Source organism: Miniopterus natalensis, chromosome 6, assembly GCF_054644295.1.
Source record: "Miniopterus natalensis isolate mMinNat1 chromosome 6, mMinNat1.hap1, whole genome shotgun sequence".
In the NCBI taxonomy this organism is placed as follows: Eukaryota; Metazoa; Chordata; class Mammalia; order Chiroptera; family Miniopteridae; genus Miniopterus; species Miniopterus natalensis.
In genome coordinates, this window is record NC_142086.1 from 2,370,464 (window position 1) to 2,385,536 (window position 15,073).

Below are 15,073 nucleotides of genomic sequence, written 5' to 3' on the forward strand. Positions count from 1 at the left end.
GCTGCCGCTGAGTGTCAGGGAAATGCAGGCACTGGCTGGCCCAGCAGGGAGGCTGGGGGCAGGCCGCGCAGGCCACGCCTTCAGCCCTCCCCTAACGGAGGAGCCACCTTACCCTCTCCAGGTCTCCCATGTGAGCAGCACAGTTCAAAGTAAGACATGATCATGTTCACGATCCTTCTGTGAGGCAGCTATTGTGTGAAACCTGCACAACTATCCTTGGAGGAAGGTCCAGTTCTCTTTTATTCGTATTTTAACAACTAACACTCACTCACCCCTCACTACCTCCCAGGCACTGTTTTAAGCCCACTTTGCTCATCCCTCAGCAAATTCTCACCACAACCCTATGAAGTAGGTACTATATTAGCCCCATTTTACAGGCAGAGAAACTGAGGCCCAGAGAAATTAAATTAGCCAGACTCACAGAGTTGGTGAGTTCAAACTCAGAGCTGGTGTCAAACCTGAAGCAGTGTGCTGTGACCTCAAGTGCTGTGACTGCTTCCCTGGGACTCAGATGCTTGATGGTCACCTGACATCAGGCAGGGAGAGAATCCAAACCTGTGCCAGGTTCCTGAGGCCCCAGAATTGCACCCACAAGCCAGGGCCGTTGTCCCCATTCTAGGGTTCTGTGGAGACCCTGCAGGGTAACTCTGGAGTTCACCAGGATCGGCCCCTCAGTCTTAATCTCTGGAGGCCCAGAGAGGGTACCATTTCATCCGATGGGTATCAGCAGTCACCATCCACCACCAGGGAGGCTCTGCTCCTTCTACATGCTTCCTAATGTCAGCTCGAAAATCACAGAAAGAAATCACTGTTCTAAAAGCTATTCTGAATAATCAGGGTTTTAACACACAAATTCACCAGAACAAATGAATAATTCCCATCAGGGAAGCAGTGGAGAGCAGGAGTCCCGGGCTCACCTTGAGGGGCAGGTAGGCGGCGATGGTGATCTGGGCACTCAGGTGGATGTGGCCATGTTTGTAGCTCACCAGGAGCGCAGTGTGCCCCTGGGCCTGGGCTCTCACCCTGACGCCACCGCAGTGCTCAGCCCCCGGCTGCAGCCTCCCTGCAGGAAGACAAGCAGACAGTCACCGTGAACACACCTCGCTGGCCACACGGCGGGAGGACAGTCCCTCATCCTGGGCTAGACACACAGCCTAATTTTCTATCGTAAAATCATAATTCCCATACGAGGTACGCTTGTCAGAAACACACAGTTCACTACGATTTTCCCCCATAAACTGAGCACACCCTGTACCCAGGACCTGTACCTTGGAATTTCCCACAGACCTTTCCGGTCACTGGCTCCCCCCTAAAGGAGCAGCACTGTTCTGCCTTGTTTGCCAGCTTCTATATTTTATATGAAGGGAGTCGCTTTTACACTCCTTTGTGTCTGCCCTCTTCAACTCGGTGTTAATGGTGAGATCCCTCATTATGTTTTGCATGTTGTAGATCTTTTATCCACATCTGTATATGTTATTCTGCTGTGTGAAGTGTCTGCCACCGAGTCCTCCATGCCATGCAAACACCGGGGCTGTTCCCAGCACAGGGCAATGGTGCCCGGTGCTGCTGAGAACATTTCTTTCGGTGCCCGCTTCTAGTGGACAGATTTCGGCCTCTCCGTTGGATGTCCCCTAAGAGCGCTGTGTGTACCCCTAGTCCCAACTGCCTAGGGGCATGCGTATGTTCTGCTCTCAACTGCCTAGTATCTTTCCCAAAATGGTCACAACAAGTTATACTCTTTCTAATGGCTACGCTACATCCCTGCCAATACTTGGTAATTTCCACCCTTTTTTTAAAAGGCCATTCTAGTGGGAGTGCAGCAGAATTTTGTTTTCTTTCCAGACATTTAGAAAAAGGTATGTTGTGAAACTCCACATTCCCACCCCCAGATGCTACAATTACAATGACCAGTTTGCTTTATTTCTCGTATCTATCCATCCCCTACCCATCCACCAATTGATATTATATTTTATGCACTTAAAAGTAAGTTGCAAGTGTCAGAACACTTCATTCTAAATACTTTATGAACACATAATTATCTACAGCTCAATACTTCTTTATGGCTGTTTTTCTTAAGGTCAAATCTACACACAGTGAGATGCACAGACCATGCCATGAGTTCTGGCTGCCGGGAAACCCCAACCCACCAGGGTGCAGAACAGCAACCCCCACCTCCCACCCCAGGCCCCTCACGAGGTTTCCCGGGCAATCCCCAGCCACTCCTCCGCTGGAGGACATCTCTATACCATTCTGATTTCCCCACTGTAGTTTAGTTTTACTGAAATACAACTCACATAATGCAGAATCACCCATTTAAAATGCACATGCAATTTGGTGGTTTGAACACATTTCGAGTTGTGCAACTACCGCCACTAATTTTAGAACATTTCACCCCCAACAAGAAAACCCACACCCATGAGCTGCCCCTCCTTCCCCAGCCCTGGTCCCTGGCAGCCACTGCTCTGCACTCAGTCCCAGCAGGGACCAGTTTCCTCACACTGCACATGGACAAACTGTGCTCTTCACATCTGGCTGGTCTACACAGCGTATTTCTGAAACTCAGCCAGGCTGCTGCATGGTCTATGGCTGCTTCCTTTGCATTGCTGAGAAGTCCCAGTGTCAGGGTGTCCCACAATTTGCTTGTCCATTCACCAGTTCATGGGTAATTTGGGTTGTTTCCAGTTTGGGGCGATTAGTCAGAGCTGCTGTGGACATCTGAAAACAACCTCCTCCGCGCTCTTAGGACACACTGCAATGCATGCCATTTCACCAAGGCCACTGCCGGTCCCCGGGTAGAAGGCCCCATGTGGCCAAGGGTAGGCCAGAGCCACAGGCAAAGCCCAGGTGCTCCTAAACATGGAAGCTGCCCAACAGGCCATGTGTGTCCAGAATTACAGACAAAAGGAACAGGGAAATGACGGGTGATGGACCCTGCCGTCGTCCTGTCGGGAACAGGGAGCCCGTACAAATGCTTATCTGGACACGACCCTGGATTACAAGAAGGGAGGTGGGCCCTTTGTACAGGTGGGAAGAGATGCTGAAGAACGGAGCCCTGGGGGGCACACTCTGGCTCCACAGGCCCTGCCCTGGAAACTGGAGGCCCACTGGCGCCCACCCAGCAGGAGCTGAGGCGCACCACGTCCTTGCGGGTCACTAGGCAGACACACTCTTCCTGCTCCTCCAAATACTCTTCCCCGTTTCCTCCCAGTCCCATCCTTCAGTTACTACCTCCTCTGAACAGCCACCCCACACCTCCAAACTGGCAGAGGCACTGTCTTCAGCACATTTCTTCTGGGGAACATGTTTGGGCATTTCGGTGGGTTCACACCCAGGACTGAAACAGCTCCCAGGACTCGTGCTCCCCACAGGCACAGTCCCAGCACCACCCCTGCCTGCGGAGCCTCCTGTCTTACCAGATGGTAAGGGCTGTGAAGGTGAGACTACACCTCTGTTTACTGGGGGACCCCCAGGGCACAGCACTTAGGAGGAGCTCAGTGAACGGGGGTTGAGGGGGCTGAAGATCAGCCTGGGCTGAGCATGGAGAAAGGGCGAGGGTGGAACAAGGTCTGAGGCACAGCCACTCCCAGGGGTGAGCCTGGCCAAGCCGGATCCTGAGGGCTCCATGGAGAAGTTCACAGTATGCCCACAACTCAAGGGGATTTTAAGGGGCTTCAACAATGAGGACAACGCAGAAATGGGATTCCAGTGGCCAAGTCCAGTAGTAAGAGGGTGAGGCCCCAAACTGACCCAAAAGGTGCTGGCAGGGGTGGTGCCTGGACCGCAGCTGCCCAGAGGACCTGGTGTAGCCCCTTTCCAAGAACCATCATGTGTGCTCCTCACTTGGTGAAGACGACAGATGTGCACTTAGAGGGAGACAGAGATATAGCAGCAGCCCGTCAGCCTAACTGGGATCACAGCTGCCCTCACGTTTCTATCCCATGAGCCTCCTGTGGCCTGGGGCAGGTGTCACTCAGTCTACTGACCCCATCTGCTCTAGAGTCCCATGGATTTCCACGATGCCTGTCTCTCTACCCTGACTAGGACTTTTCATATAACCTGGGCCCTACCACAAACCTTCACAAAGCCACATATGCTCTACATTGGGGGACAGACACTTAAGGAGCTTTCTAAGGGAAATTCTGATGCCACAGGATTTGTCTCAGCTGCATTCTTCATGAACAAACCCCAGCCCTGCGTTGAGGGACATTCGTTTGTAACCCTCACAGCAGGCAAGGGGCCGGTGTCCCCACTTTATACATGAAGAACCCAAGGCTCTGAGAGGTTGGGCAACTTGCCTAACATCACACAGCCAATATGTTGAAGGGGTACTCAGACCCAGGAGTGTGGAATTCCAATGCCTGTCCTTTATTCCTGGGACCTCTTGGATGCTGACCTGGTGCCTGGGCTGAGCCTGCAAACTCCCTACCAGGACACCTGTGGGGGCAGTGCTGGGGAAGTAGGTTCCTCTCCTGCCGTCAGTGGGACTCTCTCCCATGCATAATGTCTTCCTCCATCCTAAACTGTTTGTCTTCCTCCATCCTAAACTGTTGCCTCACTGAGGACACTTAAGATCTCACATAACTAGATTCTCCTGGATGGTCAGAGAAGACACAGCAGCCCCTCCAGAGAAGGACATAGCATGTCTGCTCAGTGGTGTCTCAGAGACATGGCCCCCTTCCTCTGCACAGCTCCTCGTGACACGGCTCCAAGAATAACCACAACTGCAGCGGTCACATGGAAGCTGCTCAGCACCTCAGGCCCTCCTACAAATATCTCTGCCAATTCCACTTCCTAAACCTGCCAGGATCACGCATCACTCCTCTGCTCACAAACCATGAGGGACTTCCCACTGCCTGGACACTGAGGTTTAGGGTCCAAGCCCTCCAGTGCCCTTCACAATTCAGGATTCAACAGGTTCAGCCATTCCAGGTCCATTGTGTGAGCCCGTGTCCCCAGATAGCCCACCTCAGGGCCCAGGCTCAGGAGCCCACCCACTGAACACTGTTCCTGTTTCCCTGTTACTTCTACCCTCTGCCCAGACCTCACTCTTCCCTCAATGGCTCAGCAGTCCTTGCTTTTCTTCATCTGCAAACTGGAGAGGAAGCCCTTGACTGCCCCTGAGCCAACTTCCCTGGGAGGCCCCATTTTTCGGAGGACTGAGGCTTCAGATCAGCATCCCAGACATACTCTGATCTGTACACCATCATGCCCTGTGCCCCTGTGTGACCCTGGATGGCTACGCAGCCTCAGTCTTTATCGGACACATGACCCGACCACAGTTCCTCCTCCCACAATGGTTGTGAAGTCTCAGGAGGTCACACACACACAAGGCACTTACTTACCCTGTGCCGGGCAAGGTTGGCACTCTATACACCAACTTCCACTGCCCCCAGTGCCACTGACATCACCACCCAAACCCTGCAGGGGGTGCTAAAGAGGAAAGGGTCCTGTGCGCGGCTAGGATGGCTCTGGAGGGCTGGGCCTGACAAGTCTCAAAGGTATCGCGATTCTGTCACTGACCAGATCCCCTATTAACAGTGCATTCTGAGCACTGATGCACTCCAGGCACTGAAGCGGGCACAGTGACGCAATTCTGTTTAGGATGACACCCATTTGAGAGATGTGGAAACTGAAGCTGAGAGAGCACAGTGACATGACAGGTCACGTGGCATGTAAGGTCCAAACAACACCACTGCTGATGGAGGACAAGACAAATGCCATTTCCTGTGACCCCTGCTGCCTCGAGCCCCCTATTTAGGAGCCTGAGGCAGCCCATGTTGAACACTAGGTGTCAGTCCCGCTGCTATCTGGTGCTCGCTCATCAGTGCTAGTTTACCTGGAAGCGGCTGGAACACGCCCTGGTTCTCCACCTCGACCTCCAAGTCGAAGTGGGAGCAGTCGTTAAGGGTAACCACCTCACTGGCCCCGCCAGGCATCAGGCCATTGATCCTTAGGGGCAGCTCCAGAGTCTGGCCCACGCGTGCCTCCACTTGGCATGGGGCGAACTCCATGCCTCTGGGCTCGATCACATACACCTGGAAGACAAGGCATGGACCAGGGTCATCAGGCTCCAAGGGAGAGGCAGGGCCTGTTGCTGGGATTTACTCAAAGGATTGTGTGCTGAGCACTGGGGTGGCGTTCAGGGATAGAGCTGTCAGGGAAGACCTCTCTGAGGTGATGCAGGAGGTTAGATCTGAGAGCCATATCAGAGGAAACCAGACAAAAGTCTAGAGGAAAGACATTCTGGGAAGAGAGCTCAGCATGCTGGAGAAATGTAAAGAAGACAGTGTAGAGGGTGAGAGAGAGCCATCATCAATAACAGTGAGTACTTGTACAAACAAAACTTGGCAAAACTTAGCAGACTCCAGGTTCAGTGAGAATATGCTAACTCACTGATTCCTCTCAGACCCCTTGCTAAGAAGGTTCTATTACCAACCTCATGACTTGAGGAAGACACTGGCCTGAGAGGCAAGAGTGCCTGTTTGTGCTGGAGCCTGGTGGCCTGAGAGGTGAGAGGCTGTTTGTGCTGGAGCCTAGTGGCCCAGGAGGTAAGAGAGCCTGTCTGAGCTGGACTGTAGTGGTATCTGACCCAGGCAGTCCAACCCTAACCATGGACCTTCGATTTCTGCCTAAATGATGTAATAAAAGGGGGTGAGGTCAGGGTCAGGCAGAAAGGAAGGAGGTGTGGTCAGGCCACCAGGCTCCGCTGCAGACGACCACTCCCACCTGTGGCCTTTGCTGAATTGATCCCACATCACTTGGGGTCAAAAGCCAGGTGTGGAGCCAGGTGTAGAGCCAGGAAGGGGCCAGGGCCGGGTGTCATGGAGTCTTGGGCCTTCCCTTCCCTGTGAACTTACAACACTCAGTGACCCTTCCAATTTGGAAAGTCGTATCTTAAGTCTGGTGAGTTTTCTAGAGTGACTTGTTCGGATTATCTCACGTCTTCTGTGTTCTTTGGTCTCCACTCCAGAAGCTCCTGCTATGCTGACCCTGGCCCTCCTGGCCCCATCCCCCACCTGGTGTGGGTTCGGCTCCATCTCCTGATGCAGCTGTGACTTCCCGAGGTAGGGCAGGGGCCTGGCCCACCACCACCCCACCTGCTGCCAACACTAAGACCAAGCGCTGGAGGGTGGTTCTCAAGCCTGAGGGCTGGACACCACCCCAGGGCTGTGCGGGCCCCTGAGGTCTCACCTTCATCTCCCCGAAATGGAGTGGGTTCCGAACATCCTGCGCCTGGATCACACTGAGTCCTGCGTCACTGCCTGTGGTCATCACGCCCTTGACGGTGACTGTGGCAACCATGGAGCTTGACGAAGACCAAGTGAAGTTCCCACTCCCGCCGTGGGCCTAGGGGGGAGATCATCCAATCAGCCCCCCTGCTGGTCTCTCTCTGCCTCACACACACCCACTCACATTCACTCGCTCTTATATCTAGTCACACTCATCTTCCCACACACACAGGTCGGCGTCCCCCAATGCAAGGAAAACCACGGCATCAAGCCCACGCCTGACTGGAGGCGGCCTCCACCCTCGCTCTCCCCTCTTCCTCGGTCTGGTCCACACAGTCTCGGAACCCTGTGGCTCACATACACACACACATGCACACAAGTCCATGACAGTGGCCCCAGAACCTCCCAGAGCTCAGGCTGGAATGGAAAGACTCTAGGCCATGGAGCCAGGTGCAGGATGCTGCCCCTGACCAGACACACGCTCCCTCCTGGCACACCCCTGCCCACTCCTAGTCCCCTGCCATGAAGTAAACGACAATCCGGCAGCTTCTAAAAGCAGGGCCACCACCCCAGAACCCAAGAGGGGCCAGGAAGGTGACCCACCTGGCAGTGGGTACCTGTGCACAGACAGGACACCTGTCATCACCGCCAGGGAAACACGACTGACAGGAACTGTGCTGCCACAAGGGCTCAAGCCCCGGAGGAGCCAGTCCATGCTGACAAATGCCCAAGAACACTTGTAAGTGGCAGGGTTGGGGGTTGGAGACATTTTCCCTTGAATTTCAATTTTTCTCTCTAAGAAGGTTTACACTGCTTTGGGAAAACAATTTTTTACAAAAACAAATGCATGTGGCCCTGGCCAGGTAGCTCAGTTGGTTAGAGCATTGTCTCAACACAACAACGTTGCAGGTTTGATCCCGGGTCAGGGTACATACAAGAATTAACTGATGAATGCATAAGTAAGTGGAACAAGAAATCCATGTCTCTCTCTCTGCTTCCCTTCCTCCGTCCCTTTTTCTCTCTCTGAAAGCAATAAATTTTAAAACACGAAAACAAAAAAAACAAATGCATATAGAAGTTACATCTGCATTCCACATTTTCTTTATTTTGCTTTATTTTCTGTTTTTCAGGGATTTTTTCTGATTATCAAAATACATGGCTGTGATAGAAACCTCAGAAAATTAGAAAGCATACTCTCTGATTTTAAATCCTCTCCAGCCCCTAGAAGATAATATTAGAAAAAACAGAATGGCCAAAAGCCCAATCCCATGGAAACACCCACAGGCGTGCAGCCAGGCGTGGGGGCTCCCACTTACCTTGATCGTGTACTGATAGGCGCCTGTCTTTGGTTGCCACGGAAATGTCAAGAGGCTGGGATAGAGGGTGATGGGGACGTGAATTTCCACCTCCTGCTGGCTCCACACAGGTACTGGTAACATGTGGACCCCTCCATCCTACAAGGGGTGAGGGTGCCCACATCACCATGACAACCAGGCTCTCAGCAGCTTTCCCAGTCAAGCAGACCCCTGCCCCTCCCTGGGGATCAGTCACAAAGGTAGATGTGATTGCGGGGGAGCGTGTAGGAAGATGCCAGATAACCTGGAGCCTCTCCATCTCCACGGAGACAGCTCTGTGTGGCTCTGTGATGGCCACTGTAGCAAATGCTGCCTGACTTCATCCCCGGGGACCCCGACAGGACGGATGTGGGTATCCCCACTTTACGGTAGGAAAACTGAGGTGGTATGCTAAAGCACCTCGCCCAAAGCCCCAGAGCGGAAGCGCAGGCTTGCTGGGAACAGCATGTGGTCCACAGGCCACTTCTCTCTGCTGCCTCTTGCAGGTGGCGCAGGGCAGGCAGATGAGGACATGCCACTGTTCCACCCGGTGAGGAGCTGCCCCCACCTAACACTGGCTGCCCTTTTACAGGGAGAAATGAAAAGATTCTGAAAGGAGGGGTGGGTGGGGAGAGACTAACCTAAGAACTTATATGCATATATGCATAACCCAGGAACACAGACAATAGTGTGGGGACGGCCGGGGTGGGGGGCAAGTGCAGGGTAGAGGGGTCAATGGGGAAACAAGGGGAACATCTGTAATACTTTCAACAAGAAATTAATATATACATATATATACATACACACATATATATATGTGTGTGTGTGTGTATGTGTAAAAACTTAAAAAAAAAAGACGACTGTGAAAGACTCATAGCAAAAACAGCCAAAGGGATGCTGGTGGCTCCTGGCTGGTACACACCTGGACACAGGGAGCCCGACACTGCCCCTCAACAAGAGTTCCAGACGTCACCCAAAGGTGCAGGCTCACTTTTTCAGGGGCTGGCAGAGGAAGAGGGGCTCTGGCCTGGTGTGGGCACAGGTGACAGGAAGAGACCAAAGCCACACTTCCCCCAGTCATCCCTCAGCCCAAGAGAGGGGCCCTCACTGCACCTGAGAAACACGCAGGCCAAGCTTGGGGCCCTGATCCCTGGGCTCACACCCAGCCTGGGTGAACCGGGGGCCCAGGAGGTGGATGAGGGAGGTGCCCACTTGCCTGGTCCACCACCGACGTGAGGGCTGCCTTGATAGCCGTTTGACCTCCCTTTCTTGCCCTGACGTGATGGGCCGACCCATTCTGGGAAGAAGAGAGCACCTCAAAGAACTCGGAGGGAAGCAGAGTCTCGATGCGGATGTTCTGGAAGGTGAGGCAGGATGGGTGAGGGCACTTCTCAGAGAGCAGGAAAGTCAAGGTGCAGGAGAGAAGCCACTTGGCCCAAAGCAGCAGTCAGGCAGGGCCGAGGGGCTGCCAAGGCTTACAGGCCTTCAAAAGCCAGCATACAAGCTGGACAAAGCCTGCTCTGGCCTTTGACCCCTCCCAGGCTCCCCTCGCTGCATGACCCAATGAGCCGGTGCTCCTGCTGTAGTTACCCATGTGGGGCTCACGGGGGCTGGAAGTCTAGTCAGCTTTCATAGGCCCTAAGGTCCCAACCAGGAAACCAAATACAGTCAAGGACATGGAAACCCTTACGGCTATTTCCAGCTAGCAGACATCACTTTGCCATCACCGCCCCCAGACGCTGCAGCCTCCTCTCCCACCCCCAGCCCTGGAGGGAGCAGGCCTGTGGGGTGCAGATGCACAGGTGCACTGGTTCAAGATGCCCCAGGGATCCCACAACAGTTTCTCTCATGGACTCAGCAGCACCACTAGGAAGGCTCTGGACTTGGTTTGCCTGCATGGGGACCCCAGTTCCTTTGGGGGCAGCTTACTGAACAGCTATTCCAGGAGTCACATCCCATCTCTCCACCCCCCAAGACCCTAGGAAGGCACTCACATCAGAGGGGTAGACCTTGTTGCCAGACTTGTCAAGCACATCAATAGTAATTTCATACAGGCGTCCAGTCTCAAGCACCCACCTGTCACCAGGGTGGACTGTGAACCCTGTAGGAAGGCAAGGGGCAGCCCCTGACGTCAGGTCACAGGGGCATACAAGATAGGACCAAGCACCATTAGCACAAGGGCCCACACTGCTTACCTGGAGGCCCCGCAATCACCTACCTGGAAGGGCCCCAGACCACTTATCAGAAGAGACATACAGCTGCTCAACTTAAAGGTACCTATAACCACTCACCTGGAAGACCGACAACTACTCACCTAGAGGGCCCCAAAATCACCTGGAAGGGCTCAGACCACTCACCTGGAGAGACCTATAACTGCTCACCACAAGGGCCTCATAATTGCTCATCTAGACAGCCCACAACTGCTCACCTGTATTCCTCTGAGGTAAAAGACCAGCTGTTCATGACTGTGAGATCTGAAGCAGGCCATCTGCACTGAGCCCTAAAAACCTGAGCTGATCTCTAAGATTCCCCAGGGCAATCCCACATTGACTGCTCAAGGCTCAAACGGGATCCTGTCCATCACAGGTCTGGGCTCAAAATCCACACTGGTATACACTCTAGTACACTCTAGTACAGTGGGCCGCTCTGAGTCCGTGAGTCTACACTCGGATTCCAAAGTGGGTCTATGCTTTGATCCAGGGTAGGTCTATGTTCTGAATCCACAGTAGGTCTGCATTCTGAATCCACAAGGGTCTACCCTATGAACCACAATGGGTCTGGGCCCTGAGTCCACAGTGGGCCTGCGACCTGAGTCTACCCTAGGGCTACACTCTGAACCCACATTGTGTCTACATTCTGAATGCACAGTAGGTGTATGTGTGAGGCCTGGCACTGAGCATGCTCCCTGTGTGAGCCTGCACTGGCTCCAGGCCTCTTGCCTGCCTGATGCCCCCTCATATGCTCTCTCATGTCCACACCATTATCCAAGCTGTTCCCTGGGCCACCAGCGAAAGAGCAGCTGCCTAGGAAAGGCCTGCCTCGATTGGCATCTCTGGGCCCCTCTCTGCATTCACATGTACTAACCTTCCCACTGTCCGGTCACCGCCGGAGGTGCTGGTCTCTCCCCACAAAACCAAGCACCAAGGATCCTGTCTTCCTTCTCCTGGAACGCCAGTGCCCAGCACAGACCAGAGCCGGGAGGTACCAAGGGAGCATTTCTAAGTGGAGCTTCTCAGACACGCAGGGCCATCCTGCCTGGTGTGACCACATCGTCCACGGGGGTCTGCACCACACAGCAATCTGACCTTGGGGGCTGCTGCACACCCAATGTTCTCTTCCCTGAACCACGCCAGTGCACTCAACTGGTGAGCAAGCTCAGATCAGAAGCGCTGAGCTGGTGACCCGGAGTGTGTCCGGACACCTCTCAGGTGGTCATCTGTTGTGGCAGCTCCTGGGCACTGGCTGTACCCCTCTAAGTCCTCCGTGGCTGTGGGTGCCTCCCCTCCTCTCTCAGACAAAAGCCTCCCCTACCTCCCCAAGGAGACATCTCCCAACTGTCATGTTACCTCAGGGGCCCCTCTAACTGAGTAGGCCCCAACCTCCAAACATCCATGGATGTGGTCAGCTGCGGACAGAGCCCTGGTATAAAAACCCTTCCCCACTCTACCCTACCCCATTTCTCTCCCTGACAAGCCGGCCACCTGCCTGGCTCTGTCTGGCCTCTGATAGTTTCTGGGTTTGGACTGGAGGCAGCAGCCCTGGCAAGGGTAAGTGGGCGAAGATGGCCCCAGCCTCCCAGCTGGTAGAGCCGTCCAGAGTGAAGCATTCTCTGAGGAGCTGTTACTTTTATTTTTCTAACTCCTGTAATCAAAAAAGAGCAACATCCAGGACCCAGGATGCCCACACTCACCCAGGTATCCAGGTTCCACTACGTAGACGGTGCTGTTCGGTAACCTGGAAGCACCCTGCATACGGATACCTGATTTCTTCATTAAGGAACAAAACACAAGACGGCTAATAAATAGCTGGCAGGCTCAGCATGGGTAGGGCAGTGCCCGTCACCCACCACACAAAGGAGGGAGGGAACGGCCTTGCCTCGTGTCAACTCGGGCAGAGCTGTCTCCAGGATCAGAGCCACCCCTTGCTCCCTATACCAGCACGGGGGGGGGGGGGGGTCTCTGCAGGGGACACTGGAGGCACACAGGGCACACCAGCAAGTATGAGACAAGGGACAACCCACCCACCAGCATGGAAACAGCTTCAGCCACCCCTCAAAAGAGACAGCAGGCGCCAGGGGTTCTGCGGGCGGGAGTGAGGCTCCAGGCCACCACTACCTCCCATCCTGGAGCTTCTCCAGTAAGTCACCAACAGAGGTGAGCAGGCTTTCTGACTTTCAGACCTTGAGGAAAAACAACTTTATTTAGCCTAGCCCAGCATCCAGGGAGAAAAGGACTGGACCTCCAAACACAGCTCTCCTGCACACAGGACACACACCTGGGTGCGCAGGACATGCCTGCCCGAGGAAAGGATACTCCTGTGGCCGAGGACCAAGTTGCTCTGTCCCAGCTGAACCGCGGTGACCGTCGACGTGTCCTGAGCCAAGACAGTCACGGGCCTGCCCGGATCTCCCATGTGGCCCTGGATGTGGTTCTGAAGCTGCAGCTCGTACTGATCTGAGGGCATGGAGAGCTCTGGCCACCCAAAACCAGAGAGCCAGGGGGAGGGAGGGAGCAAGAAGACAGGAGTCGTCAGGAGCCAGGTGTTCACTGCACCCTCAATCCCTGCTTCCAGAACAGCCGCATCATATTTTTTTGCTTAATTTTTTTCAACACTTTGAATTTTAATATTATTTTCCATGGCTGTGCAACAAGCTGACTCCCCAGGAATCTTCAGAGGCAATCTGCTTTTTGTGGCTGCTGTCTGCTGCTTTCTAAAATTAAGTGCAGCCTCTGTGAAAGGCCTGCTTGCAGAGATCAGCAGACCCCCGTGCCCACCCAGATATGCACTCGGCTTCGCACTGGGGGCCCGATGGGGCTCCCTGGGCCGTGCATCCTCTGGGAGTTTCCAGAGAAGGCCCTTGCTGTCCCACACAGTCTGGGAGCTGAGTCTAGAATACGTAAGAATCTTCTCTGCTGCTATCCTGACCATCGCCGATGCTTCCACTCATGAGCTCGGTGTCGTGTTGTGGAGAGAACCCGCTCAGCCAGGCCAGGATGAACAGCAACTTCCCTGGGAAATAATAGCCGACAGAACCCGCCACCTGTCAATCCCTCGCACAAGCACTTTTGATCTAAGTGGCTGCTGCTGACCAGGAAACAAGTTGGGGGGCTGTGCTAATGTTCCATGGGCACAGTGCCCCATTCTGTCCCTCAGCAACCCTTGAAAAGGGTAGTCCTGATGCCCACATCTCGAGATGGGAGACTATGGACATGAAAATAAAAGCTTATAGGTGGTCCCACAGAGGGGGAACAGCAGAGCTGGGACTCGGACCTAGAGCCAGCCACTCTGACACGCCCTCTCCCCAGCGTTTCCTGTCAAGCCCACGGGAGTGGCCACAGCCCAGCCTCCAGCAGGAGAGGAAAGAGGACTGGTGAACAACTGACAACTTCCCTGCTCAGCCAGGAGAAGCTGCCCCTGGAGCAGCTTCCAGACGCCCAGGAATTCTGAAAGGAGTTCTGAAACGGCAGCAACTTGCCCATTTTCTGCCCTGGGGCATCTCTTGTGGGTCCTGATTAGTCCCAGGAATCTGCCCCTGAGCAGAGGGTGCTCAACATGTGCTCCCTGGACAAGAAGCCTTACCTGGGAGCTGCACACTGTTGGCCCTACCCCAGACCTGCTGAAGCAAACTCAGGGGGTGGGCCCAGCCCTGTGACAGGGCCTCCAGGTGACTCTGCACCCTAGGGCTGAGAGCCACTGAAAGGGCGTACACTGCTCCTTTCCTGGTCGCTAACCAAGTCCAGCCAGCCAAGTGGGCTGCGGTTCTTGCAGATTATGTGCCCATGTCCAGTGTGGCGCGGTGCACCGAGGACGCATCCCAGCGAGAGGCGGAGATGGTGACGGCCCAGAAAAGCAGCTCTGCTTTACGAAGAGCTTCCTCCCTACAGTCCTCCAAATGAACAAGGACTCTCGAGGGATCTTGCACAACTCGGATGTAACCATACAGGTGAGGCAAAGTAGGTTATAGTTGTAAGTATTTGAAACACAGAGTTCATTCCTGTATTTATTTATTTTATTTAACTTTATTTTTATTGTTGACACTACTGCAGATGTCCCCATCTCCTGCGCCTTTGCCCACCTCCTCCCCACCACCCGATGCCTGCCCTTCCCTCTGGCCAGCACCACACTGTGGTCTGTGCCTATGGGTTATGCATATATGTCTTTTGGCTAATCCCTTCGCCTTCTTTCACCCAGTCCCCCCTTTCCCCTCCCCTCCATTCTTGTATTATTATTAATCATTGTATTATTGCCATACAAACAACGATAAACCTGCTTTTGCCCCACCTTGTATAT

The 15,073-nt window shown here is 54.0% G+C and overlaps 1 protein-coding gene across 1 annotated transcript in view; it reads right to left on the reverse strand.

Moving 5' to 3' along the window:
• NUP210 (nucleoporin 210) overlaps window positions 1-15,073 on the reverse strand; it is a 93,107-nt gene that overhangs the window by 42,997 nt on the left and 35,037 nt on the right. The window contains exons 7-14 of the mRNA XM_087818509.1: window positions 13,096-13,254; window positions 12,474-12,542; window positions 10,558-10,664; window positions 9,780-9,920; window positions 8,546-8,683; window positions 7,192-7,347; window positions 5,837-6,035; window positions 918-1,063 (exon numbers count right to left, since the gene is read on the reverse strand). Coding sequence (XP_087674635.1) covers window positions 918-1,063; window positions 5,837-6,035; window positions 7,192-7,347; window positions 8,546-8,683; window positions 9,780-9,920; window positions 10,558-10,664; window positions 12,474-12,542; window positions 13,096-13,254 — 1,115 coding nt within the window. The remainder of the gene's footprint in view (window positions 1-917; window positions 1,064-5,836; window positions 6,036-7,191; window positions 7,348-8,545; window positions 8,684-9,779; window positions 9,921-10,557; window positions 10,665-12,473; window positions 12,543-13,095; window positions 13,255-15,073) is intronic.